At 41.0% G+C, this 16,609-nt stretch overlaps 1 protein-coding gene across 23 annotated transcripts in view; it reads right to left on the bottom strand.

Annotated features, from left to right (window-relative positions):
• The window catches only part of KIAA1217 (KIAA1217 ortholog), a 356,360-nt gene that overhangs the window by 21,875 nt on the left and 317,876 nt on the right, over nucleotides 1-16,609 (bottom strand). For all 23 annotated transcript variants that reach the window (XM_054190034.1, XM_054190041.1, XM_054190045.1 and 20 more), the window contains 4 exons: nucleotides 14,927-15,087; nucleotides 8,237-8,412; nucleotides 980-1,110; nucleotides 587-734 (listed from right to left, as the gene is read on the bottom strand). In XM_054190034.1, the coding sequence (XP_054046009.1) occupies nucleotides 587-734; nucleotides 980-1,110; nucleotides 8,237-8,412; nucleotides 14,927-15,087 (616 nt within the window). The remainder of the gene's footprint in view (nucleotides 1-586; nucleotides 735-979; nucleotides 1,111-8,236; nucleotides 8,413-14,926; nucleotides 15,088-16,609) is intronic.

The following is a 16,609-nucleotide window of genomic DNA, read 5'->3' as shown; positions in this document are numbered from 1 at the left end:
AACACTGGCACTTAGTGGACAGAAATTTCATCCAATATTTCAACTTTCTTTAACGCATCTTCCTTGCAAAGAACAGAATAAAGAATTTGCACGAATGCACAAGCATATTGAAAAATATTTCTTTCTTTCAGAAGCTTTAGGATATCTTTATCCATTTAGAATCTTTTTCTGGTTTATTTCTTACTGTTACATTTTTAGGGATGCATGCTTCAGTGTCAGAGAATATTTCTATTAGCTTAGATTACTGTAAATGCCAACAGTTAATTAGGTCAGATATGGGACTGATGCCACTGTAAGCCTTCTCATCCAAGTACTTCCCAAATCTGGAATTGTGGAGTTCAGAGGGAACTAGTTTCAATCATAAGATCTTGGCTACTGGGGGTGTTGGTCAGAACAGAACCACTACATAGAGCACAGGAAAGGCTAATTTGATTTACCTTGAGAGGGCTCTAGGAAGAATCTATAAAATACTGCAAGCGAGTTGCATTTCACAGAATTGCCCAGGGAGAAGGGGAGAACCCAAACCTGAAAGCTGTTCCAGCCCTGCTTGAGGAAATTCATTAGTTTTGAAGAAAAAAAAAATCACCTCCTGAGCATGGTAAGGATATCGGTCATGCTGCGCACACGTTTCAGCAAGCTGTCTAGCTTGTGTGGTTCTTCCTTCAGGAACCTCACGGCTTCTACCTCAATCCGGAGGATCGCACGCATTTTATTCTGCAATGTTGGGAAATCTCCTGCAAAGACAACAACTTTGGAGCTCAACAGGAAATAATAAAAACCTTGGGAATAAACAGATGATGGGGTGAATGTTAAATAGTTGAGTGTCCACCTCTCTCCAGGGGCCCTGCAACAAGCTCCTTAATCCCAACTTTAAGTCTTTTTGGAAGTGAAAGTTAATGCCCCCAGATTAAAGGGAAAACTGTTCTCAGCCACTGTGCTTAAAAGAGAAGAATGAAAAATAAAAAGGAAAAGTACATACCTTTCAGGGTGGCAACAGCTTCTCCCACTTGACGCAAAAGAAAGGCTCCATCTTCTACATCTTTCAGTGTAACTGTTTTGCTGGAAGCAGTGGAGTCCCTCTTCAGGTCTTCAACAAACGCCTCCAGCTCACTGTCAAAACAAGAAAAAAAGTGGACATAAAATGGAAGCATGGCTTTCACATTACAATCAAATATATCTAGATAAATAGACTAAACTAAACCAGAAACTTCAACTGTCGTATCTTATAATCTGACACCACAGGCTGAAAAAACAGAAGGGTACCATGAGAGGAGGTGAGGATGCCGGACACTCACACTCACAGCATAGGAGCAGGCTTAGAACTAGCCCAAGTCATTGACTTCTCCGACAGGCTGCAGATGTGCAGAGCTTACCGACCTCAGGGCAGCTGCGCTACGAAGGCAGGTGGGGTGGTGAAACACATCTAACAGACAGCCCTCTGGGGATGCAAATCCTACAAGGGTACAGACACACTGTACCACTACCTCCAGTACTGTTTTGCACCTTGCATTTTCTCATTGCTGAGGACATGCAAAAGAACGCTCAACAGCGAAGTAACAACCCAAAAACTGGCACTAATGGCCCCTTGATGCAACCCTGTTTATCTGCTGGGTCCTGATAGATAGAATACAGGGTCCTGCTTCCACAAGTAGCCAGACTAAAACAGCAGGTGTGCAGCTTTCGTTCAGCATTTGGATTCAAGAATGAGTCACTTCAGATGTTTTTTCCAGCCAGTGCTGTCCTGTACTTCCTCCGGTGCCATCCGGTGCCTCCTCATCACCTTTCCCAATTATTTTTTCCAGTGCTTCCATACTTCACATAAATTTTCACAATCCTTCAGACACAGAAACTTCATTTGGGGTTGAGACCACATTGCTTTAGCTGGAGTTTCCACACAGAAGCTTAAAATTTCTCAAAAACACCTGAAATGCATTATGCACAACTATACAAACACCCATGTGAATACCTTAAGAGGATCATCTCTTAAATATTTATTCTAAGAGAAATCCACCTCTATTAAGATACCAAATTTACTAACAGGAATGTTCTGAGAAGCAGTTTAATTGCATGACAGAAAACAATTCAAAGTAAACTCTGAACTGACGAAATGGCTACTCACTTTAACCTAATTTTGGGCCTCATTTCTTGCATCCACTCAGGTAGCAGTTTTGCAATTACTGTAAGAGAACCAAGATACACGCTGATTGCCTGAAAAGGGGTAGGGGAAGACTGATTTCTGCACCAACCACACATCTTGCATTTCCCCGCATTTCCCTTGTGCCAGCACTGCGACACAAACACAGCAGAAAATTACTTATTTTCAGCCAGGTCACTTCTTAGCTCCATCTCCATGGATAGGCAACACAAGGAGGAAAAGAGAGGAATAGGTGGCCAGTAACAGGATAAAAAGAAGAAAATCCCTTACAGCACCATTTCGCATTTAGGTTGCATTAGGTCACATTAGGAAGCACAGTCATGCAGAACAATAAATGGCAATGCAATAGTACTTCTGATATACAGAGAAACAGATATACTATCAGGATCTGAACATCAAATGCACACAGCAAAGAGTTCATTTCAATCCCAAAACTAAGAACTTTAGAAACTATAAAACAATTTTGAATTAAGAATCAGAAGTTGCTTCTGAACAGAGCACAAACAGTTGAAGGTAAATGATCCTGTTCCCATTTTAAGACCACTTCTCCCAAAGATTCTGTCTTGAGAAGGATTAGGGAATCACGATTTCCAGCAGCACAAGCACAAGCACAAGCACAAGCACAATCCAATTCCCTGGTTTGCAGGAAACAGGTTTGCAGGAAACAATCCAAGGAACCACACGATGGCAGCAGGGGAACGTTTCTCTGGGTATTTTTCCAGTGGAAGAGGCTCCGTTAATGTAGATATCTGCTGTCTCTGTGTCTGTCTGCCTTTGCAATAAAGGGTACAGATACAGTCTAGGAAGGAGCTGGAAAAAGAATTTGACTTTCTGTCACTCACTACAATGCAAAGGCTCCTGCCCTCCGGAAGGGTGCTCTTAAGTCACACATCCTTCCTACTCTTAATGCCCTGACACGAGCACTCAGGCTCGGCAGTGCTGCTTTGGGAATCACAGGGTACCCACACATCCCCTTTTGCAGATCAGCACAAGAAAAGCAGCTTCCTGGATACTGGCATCCAGCAGGCAACAAAAAAGACAAGAGCAGAAGGTTAAATTTGCTGATGGGTGGAGAGAAGAGAAGAGAAAGAAATAAACACAGAACAATGTTATGATATTTTGGTAGGTTTATGATTGTTGAAAATATAGGGATGAAGGAAAGTCTTCCAGGTAGCAGATGATGGCTTTATTTCCCCTTTGTTCTTCATCGGAAATGGAAGGGTCATCATAAACCTCTTTGATTCCATACAGTGATACTATCAAGCATGACAAATGATCCTGAAATTATGCAGGGGATACCGTATTACACTGCCCTATGTTGCTAACTGCAAGGGAAAAGAAACTTCAGCCCTCAGGAACCAAAGTTTGAAACAGATCCAGCAGTCTCCAGCATTTCTTTTCTGTAACTGGGGAAACAACTTGGCTTTATAGATTGGACTGGGCAAACCCAATTAACAAGACACTCACCTTAATACTGTTTCAGGAGGCTAATACAAGATAAATAATTTTTCTGCATCTATGTTTTACACAGGGGAGCTCAGGCAAACTCTTATGCTGGTATCTTTCTTTAGGCAAAAAAGCATCAGAGGATCTGTCTCAATTTGCAGCATCAGTAGAACAGGTTACAAAATGAACTGACAAAATCAATAGTAACAATCACCCAGTCTAGATGGTATTTGCCCTGGAGTTCAATTGCAACTTGAGGGTGAAACAGTCGAACTATTAATGCTAAGCATCTAACTTCTTGATTAAAATTGCTTTGCCACCAGACTAGTGGAAATGTCATATATGATATAAATAAATTTTTTAAAAGGGGATGGGGCTATCAGGGAACTGTACTCTGGTGAGACTGACACCCAGACTGGTCTAATTGATACCAAAATAAACAATAAAGAACAAAGAATTGGTGGACCAATGGATAAATATGCTGTGTTAGGGACGAATTAATGTGATTTATGTAAAGAGACGGTAAGTCTTAAAAATACACAAGGAAACAACAAAAGCATGGGGGAAAGCTATAGCCCAAAAGGCTTTCAGCAAGGTATTTGAGCAAAAGCTTTCAAGAAAGCAAAGTTGCCATGGGACAAGAAAGGAAATTCTCTCAGGGATAAAGTGCTGGAAGTAAAGGGAAGGGATCAATGAACATCTTACTCAATGAATGTAGTTCGCTGGTGGGTTCCACAGGGATCGGTGCTAGGACTGGTGCTTTTCAACATATTATAAATTATTTAGAAAGAGGATGAATAGTATAGTAAAAAAAAATATCATAAAGATATTAAAATATTCAGGAGAATGAAAATGAAAGGTGACTGCAGAGGGCTGCAGATCGACCATCCGATACTAAGAAAAGGGCCACAAAGATAATCAAAGGACTGGGAAGCCTGCTGTACGAGGAAGAGCTGAAAGAACTGGGTTTGTTCAGCCTTGAGAAAAGAAGGCTTAGGGAAGACCTTATCACCATGTTCCATTACTTAAAGAGTTCCTACAAAGAAGATGGAGACTCCATTTTTACATGGAGTCACATGGAAAAGACAAGGGGTAATGGGTACAAGTTACTCCTGGGGAGATTCTGATTGGACATAAGAAATTTCACAATCAGCTATTGAAATAATCTCCCCATGGAAGTTGTGGATTCCCCAACATTGGACACTTTTAAGATTCAGCAGGACACAGTGATGGGCCATATTGTCTAGACCTTGCTTTTTCCTAGAAAGGTTGGGCCAGATGATCCTTAAGGTCCCTTCCAACCTGGTATTCTATGAATCTGTGAATCTATGATAACTGACCAGGAAAAAAACCAAAGATCAAATTAACTCCTAATAAATGTAAAGTAATGCTCATGAGAAGAGCAAAAATAAAACCAAAACCAACCCAACCTAAAGCAAACAACCTCCCAAACCCCTAAGTTTTTATACACAATAGTGACCTTTGAACTGATAATCATCCCTTGTGAGTGAGATGTTGGATTTGTAATGGAAAGCTCATGTGGAACATGAGGACAAGGGGACCATCACACCACTGCATGAAGTCATGGTGTGCCTACATCAGATATAGCCATTGCAGGCCTTTTCTCTCTCCCCATTCCCATCTCACAGATGTACACTAGAGTTAGAAAGGGCATACAGAAAGGCAACAGGATGACAAAATGTATAGAATGGCTTCTACAAGAGGAGACCAGAACTTATACTAAGCAGACTGGGACTTTTCAGGATGGAAAAGGCATGATCAGAAAACAGAGTGGGGGAGTGTCTGTAGCATCACGACTAGCATGAAGAGGGTTAATATTCTGACATGCATAATTTAACAGTTAGGGGATTGATTGACAGATGAAAGATTCAAAAACAAACAAAAAGATCTTTCTACTCAAAAAAAGAATTACTCTATAGAATTCATTGTGCCCAGATGCTCTACACAACCGAGTTTACATAAATTTTAAAAAATGCATAAGTTCATGAAAAGTAAACAATCCACGCATAGCTTTTGCATATGAAGGTACTGTCTCTGACATGGAAGAGAGCTACAAGTCACTAAAAGCACAGAAATGCACTCTGAGCATTTGCCATGTTCTTATATCTTTTCCCAAGTGTCTGCTACCAGTGGCTCTCCAAGACTGCTAAGTGGAGTTTTGTTTTTACTGAACACAGTTATTCTTATAAAAAAGCCTGATACTTATCATAACAAAAATATAAATTGTAACTTACTATGGATCATATACAATTAGACAGCTTGGATGTGGCTACAATTTAAATACTGTGCTTACCTCTACTAAAATGCTTACAATAACCTGCAACATGTAGTAGTCATACCTGTAACATGCTCTTCACAACATAAATATTTCATTAGTCGATGTGTCATATCATCATAATTTGTCCTTGGTCTGGTAAATTTTAAGGCTAGCATTTACAACTCCCACAGTGTCACATATGACATCTCTAATGTTGAAGCAAAAGACTAGACAGAAAAAAACCCTATCCAGTTAATTTGGAGTACGTATTTCACTGTTACAAGTGTGAATAAACACTACCTTTAACAGTGTTCCTTAGATTTCATTAGGTATCTCTGAACTGTAATCCTGCTACAGCTGTGACACACATGGGCACACTTCTGTAGGCACCATCATGCAAAGCTGCTCAACAGAAAACCTGCCGTGAAATGTACACCGACATGTCTGCTGTTTACAACATGAAACCACCAATATTTTTATTGTTTTATTTCCCAGCGATAATCTTCAGAATTGCAGAAAGGAGAGCTTTTTAAGCTGAGATTTACCACTTCAGAGTAGTAAATACACTTTCGTAAACGTTGCAGAAATCCTTAAGCTCCCTTGTCTTGCATGAAGCCAGTCTACTGATTTAGTCCTACGATTTAGGAAAGGTCAAGAGAGCAACAGTTGAAAGACTAAGAAATGGTAAATTTTTTGCCCTGTTGCCTTGCATTTGTTTATCCATCTGTACTGGGATAAGCTTAATTGAAAGTGCCTATACAGAACGTTAACCTTTTTCTGAATGCTGCCAGCGATATATGATGTGTAATTTTGTGATGTATGCTCTTCATTATTAACAGCCATCAGCTGTTGAACTTAAAGCATTGTTGTCAGATGCGTTTTTTCTTCTGGGCTGTGATCCTGCAGACATGCACATACATGACAAAGAAATCTCATTGGACACAACAAGAAAGACACTTTCCTGTAATGTTAACAAATGAAGTATCACAGAAGCAGCCGAAACTCTATGAGCAGAAAAAATTCCAAACACTGGTAAAACAGAACCATATTGCAATCAAAGTCGTATCTTAAATGAAAAGCTGTAACAACTAATTCCATCTGCACTTGACCTCACTCAGCATCCGTTTTATGAGGCAATGTGATAAACAGCCATCACACAAATTGCTCTTTCCACAGGGAACAAACAATCTAGAAACTAGGCAATGAGGTACACAGGAATAAAGTGATAAACAGGAGGGTAATTACATAAGACAACAGCACAATGTTATTTAAGACTACAAACCAGCTGAGAAGATTACATACACCAGCACAAACTATTACTACACATTAAACTTTTCTTCACAGAAAACATACGCTCCCTTAGTAACATTCAACTTTGTCTTTACAGATGCATCATTTTTATAACAAATCTTATTCATCTGACAACACACTGATCAACAGGAAAGATTTACTCTCCTTATGGCTCTTCAATCATCACTTCCAATGACAAGCTGACTATAAAGTTTCACTCTATTATGCAGCAATTCTTCAGGTGTGAACTAAACGCAGTAATGAGAAATAATTAGTTATATAGCATCTTAAAAATCCGAGTCTTAGAACTAGTTAAATTATTTATTGATTTCAGCTTCATCTTGCCTCCTGCTGACTCTGAACATGTACTAAAACAACTGGATCCCACCAGTTTTGGTAGGCCGAAGTTTTGGGGAAAAAAGCCTTACAAAGATCCTTTACACAACAATAACAAAAAAAGAAAATATTTTTATCTGCAGGTGAGGGTATGGAAATCCCAGTGAGTAAATTTTAAATAGAGACGGGCATTGCTGACTGCAATTAAACATCAATCCTCTATTTATGAGCTTCCCCTATCTCTCCCATGCAAGAGCCAAAGCACTTACTGTTAAAATCTCATTTTCATACTTAAAGTCAAACTCATTACCTTCCTTTGCATGCAATTGTTCTTGAAGAAATTCCTCCCTCCTTCCCTAAAGCGTAATAGATAAAGCTGAAGAGTAGGGGGAGGCTTTCAGAAGATGGGGGTGATCCTGGTCCTTACAGTCATCTGTCCCTTTAGAGGGGACTTCTGAAGAGGTTAAAACTCTTTGTACTGGTGGGACTTACCCAGTGGGCTGTGCTTAGAAGGTCTCCCAGTCAGGACCAGTCATTTGTACAACACAGACACAGTTTTATGGCCAATATGAGTGCAAGAAAACACAGCTAAAACAGCATACACGTGTGAAGTTTCACTAAAGTTTTACTAGTTTTAAGTTTTAGTATACTACATTTTTCACTAAAGCTACTACTTTATGGAAGAAAAAGCCAGGCAAAAGCAACAAATTCTAAGAGGTTTCTCAACCCACCATAACTTCTTTACAATCTTTTCTTCCTCGTTGAGGTATTTCTGCCTTTCTTGTTCCACCAGGTTGCGCTGTCGCTGCACAGGATCTTCAAGCCTCTTCACTGTTTCAATCATTTTGCCATTGATTTCCAGCTCTGCTTTCTTCACCATTGCCCTCAGCATCTCCTGGTTCTGCAGCTGTTGCACAAAAGAAATCAACTTCAATTTTTCCTGCTTGACTGACATCCCTGGCAACAGAATACATCGCAGAGCTAAGAAATAGGTTGGAATAAACACAGCCCTACAGCGAAAGAGAGTTTTTACCTTTTCTTTCTCTCTTTAACTTCACCTATAAACATCATTCCACGAGAGTGTCTGGGGTGAAAAAAGCCTAAATCTGACTAACTTCTAATGTGTATATCTAACTTCCAGTTGCGAGCTGACGAACAATAGATGTTGGGATCACTACACCACCTTCAGTGCATAACTTCTGCAAGGATTGTGGCCCCTTTATTCTGTTCAGTCCAGCATGAACCAAGAATTAATCACGCCTCACAAGAATGCCGGAAGCCTGACTTCCACTTTGCGCCTATCTCGTAAGCTTATGCATCGCACTGTCCATACATGCCTGGTGGATAATCCCACACATTAATGACAAGGCTGGAACGCACTGCTGTTCTCAGAATGGAATTTTTCAGTCCCTCAAGTGGCAGAGGGGGTTGGATTGTGCCATCCGGTGTAATCTGGTACAGACATACAGCTCATCTGCAGTACATAAAACCTCCCTTACCCACCAAAAAAAACCCCTTTATAATAAGGTAATTTTCTGAGAACTGTAAAGGTCACACCTTCTTTCTTGTCTTAGCCTTATGTTAAGTATCTAAAGCATTATCTTTCTTACTGATATTAAGTTTGCAGAGCAAAACAGAGCTAAGAAAGCAAACGAGGCTGTATCTTCTGTGGGTAGCCCTAGAGCAGCTACGGCCCACACTAACACAAACCAAACCTGTTTTGGTCTCTTACACAAATCGCAAGATTCAAAGTGATAAGCAGGGCTCCATCTAGTCATAGCTTTAGAATAATGGCAACAGGAACACAACTCTATTAGCCCAGCAGCATTCTCATACTGGAAGATTTTAAAAAACACCTGTGTCAACCGGGAGACAAAGTTCCAATTTTAAAACTAGCAATCAAACCGTCAGCTGTCTTCTAATCATCCTGACTTAACAGCCAAACCACATTTAACAAACAAAGTAAAACCACTGCCTAAAAGGAAGAATTAGAAAAATGGATTACCTACAAGACAGTATAATACAAGAAGACTTCTTTTTAAGTTGCTTTAAGAGAATTCACAGGAATCAGAGGGGAAAAAAAGCCTTTGCCCAGGTCATTCTTTCCAATCAGTATGGGAATTAGAGGAACAAGCTGAACTCTCCCCTCCCGACTCTTCAGTCCTTGTGCCTGACTCTGCCTTCTCCGGCGACACAACTGTGATGAGAGGGAGGGTAACACTTCACTGAAAGTGCGCTGGGGGATCTGAGCTGTGACAAGCTGGAGGTGTTAGCTCAAAACTCAGCTGAAGATAAGTGTTAGCAGTTAGGGAAAAAAATGAAGCTGGAAAACATTTGAAACAGCACAGATTTATAAACATTGTCAGTTGCTTTATACCAGGCTGTATTCTTTTGAAGACAGTGCATATGTGTGTTTTTCCCCACTATGGGATTAACGTTTGGGTTTGATAAATTAAAACCTCCTACAGCAATGCCAGCACAGCTATCTGAGACACACATCTCTTATATTGTGCCATATTTTCAAGAAGGAAACCACAACTGAACGACTAAATGAGTGAATGAGCATGTAACACTTCAGTCATACAGTTTATTCACAGCTCTTTAAAAAGTGGAGAAATTTGACACAGGGCAGTGACTTGGGAAATGTGAAACAACTGATCTGAGGTCAGTCAGAAGGTCAGTAACAGACTCAGACTTAAGTCTCAGATGTCCAGAATCTGAGTCCTCTATGTTGCTCGTTTGGTAACAGTGACTCCCAGTAATGCCAAAATTGAGTATGTGTGTGAGAGGTTGTGCAACGGCAGGTAAACTTTTTTTCCTGTTATGGGGGTATATAGGGGATCTATATTTATTGTAGTGACACCTACAGCTAAGCTGCTTGTCACTTCCACTTATGCAGTGCTTGAACAGTATTACAAAGTTTCAGTCATAAAACTTCATCCTTTTCTGATAACAAGATTAGGAAATAAAAATATACCTCAGCAATATTTCAAAGAGCTTGTTATGTTGAGGACTCACAAACCTCAATGTTTGGAGTGAGCTCTTGAAGTCTGGGAAATGACTCATCTTGGTATCAAAAAGATGTTTTTGCCATTTCTATGAAAATTCATGCAACACTTGGCTTGTTCTGGAAAACCTGGTTTTGTTCATGCTTGGGGAACAGGGACAGAAGATGAGAAGGGAGAGGGACAGGATGCAGAGAGAGAAGAGAAGGAACCAGTGGAGAGAAGTAATTGTGGGTTTAAGCAGGGCAGAGTCACCAGCCAAAGGACAACATGAGGCAGGGTGAGAAGGAGCAGAGGGGAAGAGCTGTGGCTGAGGAAGAGGAGGCAGTCCCTGGCTGCTACAGCACATTTACCTCCATGTTCTGGAACTGAACTTGATTCTTACCTTTCTTCTGCCAGCAGGTATCAGATCTGAGACTCCCTGGCCAAGCACTCACCCCCTTTTGTCCCCCGGACCACCTCCGCCAATTACCCCACCACCTCAAGTGGAAGAAGTTTTATGGATTGGCCGGAGTTACTTTGGTTCCACAGAATAAAACTTTTTGTACTTTAAGTTTGCTTGAAAACAAGCCAAATAAACAACCTGAGACATTTACGCGTGAAAAGAAACTTTGTTAAAACAGTGTTCAAGTTCTAATGCCCAAAGGTAAGGAAAAGCAATGTAGACTTTCCTGTCACCACCAAATGGCAATTTCTTGCTAATTAGAGCTAAGTTTACTTGTAACTGCAAGCAGCAATCAAATAGAAATAAATTTAACACTCTTTTTTTGGAATTCTAGCATCCTCTCCTACATTCATTACCCTTGGTTCTCACTCCCAGCCTCACCAGTCTCTCCAGATACCTACCTTGTCCCTCCTCTTCAACTACTGCTCCAGCCATGACCTATCACTGCTCTCTCACAAGTACCCCGGCACTGCCCTTGGCATCCACTTCAAGAATAATCTGATAACCAGTTTAGTTCACTTTGAACCAATTATTATCTATGAGACAGGTAACTGGAAAACCAAGTATTAGTTCACAGCCCTGCTTCTCATCGGGAGACAAGCGTGACCTGTCCAGTGGGAGCCTCCCAGGGCCTGCTGGGAGAGGCTTCTGGGCCACCCACCTCCCCACACGCTACAGTGCACAGCCACAAACAGGGACCGACTGCCTGCCGTGCAGGATCTCTGTAGGACCTAATTATCTAATTCCTGAAGTTTGTTACCGTATGTAGATTAAATGTTGTCTCACCAATTCTATAATGCAGCTCAAAACACATTTGAATTTCTAATTCAACGCTACACTTGTGAGACTGAGTGTCATATACCATTTATGACAGTATTATTATTACATTTTCTATCCTTTCTGCAGCACTCATTTCCCTGCAAGTAATACATTGACTGAAGTAAAAGCATGCATGCATACACATTCCAAAGGCTGAACCTTAATCACATCTAACTGCTTTTCCTTAAAATGCGTTCAAATAAAGAAAGGAAGAAATAGACCAAAAAAATTCCAATGTACATATAAGCTAATGATATACAGCATGAATATGTACTTCAAGGTTTGGTTCAAACCTGCCTCTAAGAGTTCTCATTAACTGGGAGTGCAGAATGAGCAACCCCACTGAACCCATCACGGGCTCCTTACTAACAACAAATGCATCCAGGACACAGGCTGGCTTAGAGCCTATCTCTGGCAATGAGGAAAACTCCACGGCACCATGAAACTAGTCTTTCTTTAGTATCTCTGAAAATCAGAGTGTTTAAGGAAGATGCTAGTGGAGTAACAAGAAGTGTATCCAACCTTTAGCAACATGACGCAAACGTCTTTATGCAACTTCTTGGTTGTATTTGGTAACATATACATTTAACTGGTGTGTGAATCAATACACCTGAATCAATTGCTGCTGAATATGTTTTTAAAAGAGGATTTTGCCAGCACAGACAAAGGCTCCATGAATGAATGGGTCTTTTTCATCATGTGTTTCTCTGAATCTATTAAACAAATTAGTAAGAACTTACAGTGATATCACCAATTGAAAATTGAACTGCAGACAGTATTAAATATAGTTTTATGTCATGTTCCTGTTTCTTAGTTATCCTGCCAACTTTTGTGCCTGTGCAATCATCTTTTTCAGTTCTTTGGAAGTGTTTCTTTTAGTCTGTCACTGTAAGAAAAAATCACACCAACAGGAACAAACTGACTGCCAACCCAGGAGAAACAGTGAAAGGGAAAAACATGAAGTACCATCAAACATATTGTGCAAACAACCTGGAAAAACAGAAAAATACTTTTCCCTTTTACATGGAATTATTTTCCAGAAAACACAGCACGAAATTTTTTCGTAAGAAGCACAATATTTCGACACTGTTCAGTTTAAAGCACTACTTGTTTCACTTGCTGCCCTACAAACTGGGAGCTCTTTTTCAAAATAATTCCACCCATTCAGGAAAGCCATGACAAAAATTCACTCTCATGAATGTAATTTATACGTAATATACCAATGTTTCCCTTGAGCTGCAGGTTCTTCCATCCGACTATCACAAATTTGCCGACCTCCTACTGGCACAATGCACCAAATTTGCTATCATTTCTGAAATAAGGGAAGCCAGCCAGAGTTAATGAGCACACTCGGGATACGTCCTTTCTCCCTTCTCAGGACTTCCTTGGCAGCATTGATTTGTGTAGATGGTAGAAGTTTCTTCACTCCTGTGTGCCATAATGCTGTACCTGATCAAAAGCAAGGTTACTGCCCCAGGCAGGGCCATGGAGACAAGGTGCAGCTGGGGAAATGCCATCTCCTCAGCAAGCAGGCCCTGTGAGAACAATGCGCTCACTGCCTCCAGCGCAGCACTGCAACCTCCATCCTGCTTCACAAGGCCACATGCCAAACACAGCTGGTGGCCAGACCACAGACGTTTGACAAGAGCTGCATTTGGCACAAGGGGTTACAGAAGGACAGAGGGGCTGCAGTGGTGTGTGGCACAAATGTGAAAGAATATGCACTTCTACATGATGTGCCAGGGCAGAGATCCCAAGCCAGAGTCTTGAAATGAGATGGGGACCATGATGGCATGTAGGGAACACTGCTGGGAACAGCTTTTGAAAGATATACTTGCTATAGAAACATACTCATCCTAAACTGAAGATGTAAATACATGGGTGCAGAGCAGAGCTCACAGGCAGAGCTCAGCTGGCTGACACAACTGTTTGCTTCTAATACCTTCTGCCATCTCTTCATTACCAGCAAACTGAGCACAGGACCTTGTCACAGCATCTTCAGTTTTGGCCACGTTTTCTTTACCCTGATGTTTACCTCACCCTTCTGCTTCCTTGCCTTGTGACTGCTTAAAAATTCAATTTCCTTTAGTTAAGGAAGTGACGGCAAAATGTGCTCTAAATTCTGATCCATATTATCATTATTCTGCTCTAAAATTAATCAGCAAATCAAAGAAGACTGACATAGTACCATTCCCATATTCAAAACCATCCTGGTCGTAATAGCAGTAGCTGCAGCCCTACAATACCAAACATGTGATGTCACTTTCCAGGCAAGGAGAACCAGCAGAATATTGAAGTTTCCCCTGCTGTCCACTTTCTCTTACAAGAAATTGCTTTACCTCCTTTTACATCTTCTGAGACAATACACAGTGCTCTTCAGTTTTCAATTAAGTGAAGGACTGAAGACCTGTACAGCTGCATAAGCTTATTTTCACAGTGTCTGAGACGAACAGCATATATTTACATTTGCAGCATGACGGGATGTGTCAACAGAACATTTTGGTTAACACTTCATTGTTCTTATTGCTTCTTGCACGTTTTGTGGTGTTGATGCGTGTTAGGAAGGTACTGGTAAAATGTGAATGTAAGTAGGGTACAACAAACTTTTGCAGCAACTTTTGAAATATCTTTTTTCCTTGCTGCTCAAGCTGGCTATCCTTCTGGATTTTGTAAATACAGGGCTCAAACTCTGGCTTAATGCGTATCTACTGATCCTCATCTACATTTGGGTTTCATGACATCAAAGTTGTTTATTCAGGAACTTAAAAACTGTCTCAACTGTAAACAGAACGGAGCAGGAACATGGCTCTTCCAATATGTTTATACAGCACATAGCATAGCAGGGTCCAAACTGTAATCACAGACTTGATATTATTGTAATATAAATACTGCTTTAATGTCTAGAGTCATCAAACAAAGCTAGAAATGAAGTTTTTTCTCAATATCTGAGCAGAAATAGTTAAACTGAGCTAATTCTCATACCTCTAGGACTACGCAAGTGGACTATGCTAGAGCAGAATATGCTTTTGTGTCTGTAATACCTCCCTTGGCTAGAACTCTGCCACTGAGGTAAAAGAGAGAGAAAGATAGAAAGGAAGGGAAAGGGCGTTTGCCGACAACCCACCTTCCTGGTATTTCCCAGATAAGCATACCTGTAGCTGCTTCATCTGATGCAGCTGCAGCCGCAGATCTGACACGTTGCGTTTCATACCATGCAGGCTGACTTGCATTGATGGGGCTCCAGCAGGGTGATGGACGACAGCTGACTCTGCAGTTGCCAGTGCATTCTTCCCCCCAGATATGTTAACAGCGCCTGCAATAAGCAGCAGCACAAGTTGAGCTCACCAGCAGAGAAGGTGCCCACTGAATCCACACGTATTTCACAGAGATGGACAAGAAAATACAATTACAGACACCAATGCTCAGTATTAACAGGGGACTGGCACCTCCTTATCCAATATATTTTGAGGAAAGACTGTACAATATCAGAATTTATCTCTGCTGGAACCTCAGCCATATCAGAGCACTGTATTACCACAAGACTGCTTCCTACCACATGTAGTAGAGATGGGATAATACGCTGTAACTGCAGATTATACAAAGCAGCAGCAAATCAAATTGGTGCTGAAAAGTAGCTTCGGGATTGTCCTCCCAGGAGCTATCTGAGATCAAGTTGATGCAAATTCACAGGACTCCTGAACTGCGTATTTGTTGATTAATTATCACTGGAGAGAGATTCAGTGAAACTGCCAAGTGTGGGAGAAAAGGTTTCTATAGAGAAACTTGTTTTTCTGCTTGAAGTACAATTGCATTATTTCTATCAGGTGTCTCCAACAGTTACTGTATAAAACTAGGAGAAGACAATGAAACAATGGTGTGGCAGGGAACTGCTCTCCAGCCATGTTGCATCCACCCACTCCCCTTTAGCCTGTCATTTATTCAGGACTGTGTTTACAAGGGAATACAGCGTAACACAAGGAAGTGAGCTGAGCCACACTGAGAATAACCGCCAGTGTCCTCACAAGACTTTCTTCGTTAAAAAATGCTGCTCTGCTACACAGCATCAATGTCAAGCTGCTTCTTTTCAGTCTTGAGTACCTAGGAAGAAGCTTTATTTACAAGGTACAAGCAAATTCCAGCTCATCAGCTAGTAGTCATGTTACAGTTTCTAGCAATTTGCACTTACACGCCCATATTCTTCAAATATTCTTTCTAATGTGTCCCTTCCCCTCCCCACTGCCAACAGGCGAAATGACAGACCATCAGTAAGGCACGCTTCATTTTCTATGTCCAGCACTATGTAGCCCTGCATACTCTTCTGATCACAGTGCCAGATCCACCTTGTCCCTCAGGCTCAGATGGCTGCCACTCCCCGAACTACCGCATTATATCATTCCCCATTTCATTTTCTCCCTTCTCTAGGAATAAAACAAAAAATCTGAGGAAACGGAAAGTAACTCATCAATGGTCTGCACAGGGACTTTGGTCATCATTTGTTCCCACAAGCACACATTCTATCAAGTTCAATGAAATCAAGCAGAAACCAGTGTTGCAAGCTGTTCTTTGCCTGTTGTAGGCAAATTTTCAGTGCATCAAAGGGCATGACATGCTTTTATGGATGGAATGGGTATGAGCCCCAGAGTGGTAAGTTTTATCCCCGCCCTCTCATCCCTAGTAGTCTTTTCAATTGGTGAAGTCTCCAAATGTGCCCGAGTGAGTACAGCTCAGCATAGCAACAAATTGTTATTCCTTTGCCAACAGGTGTGGATACTTCAAATACAGACTGCAAAATTCATCTGGCGGGAAGCATTTTTAAAGGGTGGAAATTATGACGG

This window comes from Rissa tridactyla, chromosome 2 (assembly GCF_028500815.1).
Source record: "Rissa tridactyla isolate bRisTri1 chromosome 2, bRisTri1.patW.cur.20221130, whole genome shotgun sequence".
In the NCBI taxonomy this organism is placed as follows: domain Eukaryota; kingdom Metazoa; phylum Chordata; class Aves; order Charadriiformes; family Laridae; genus Rissa; species Rissa tridactyla.
The sequence above is the reverse complement of the archived record's forward strand: the minus strand, read 5'-3'. Positions and strand labels throughout refer to the sequence as shown.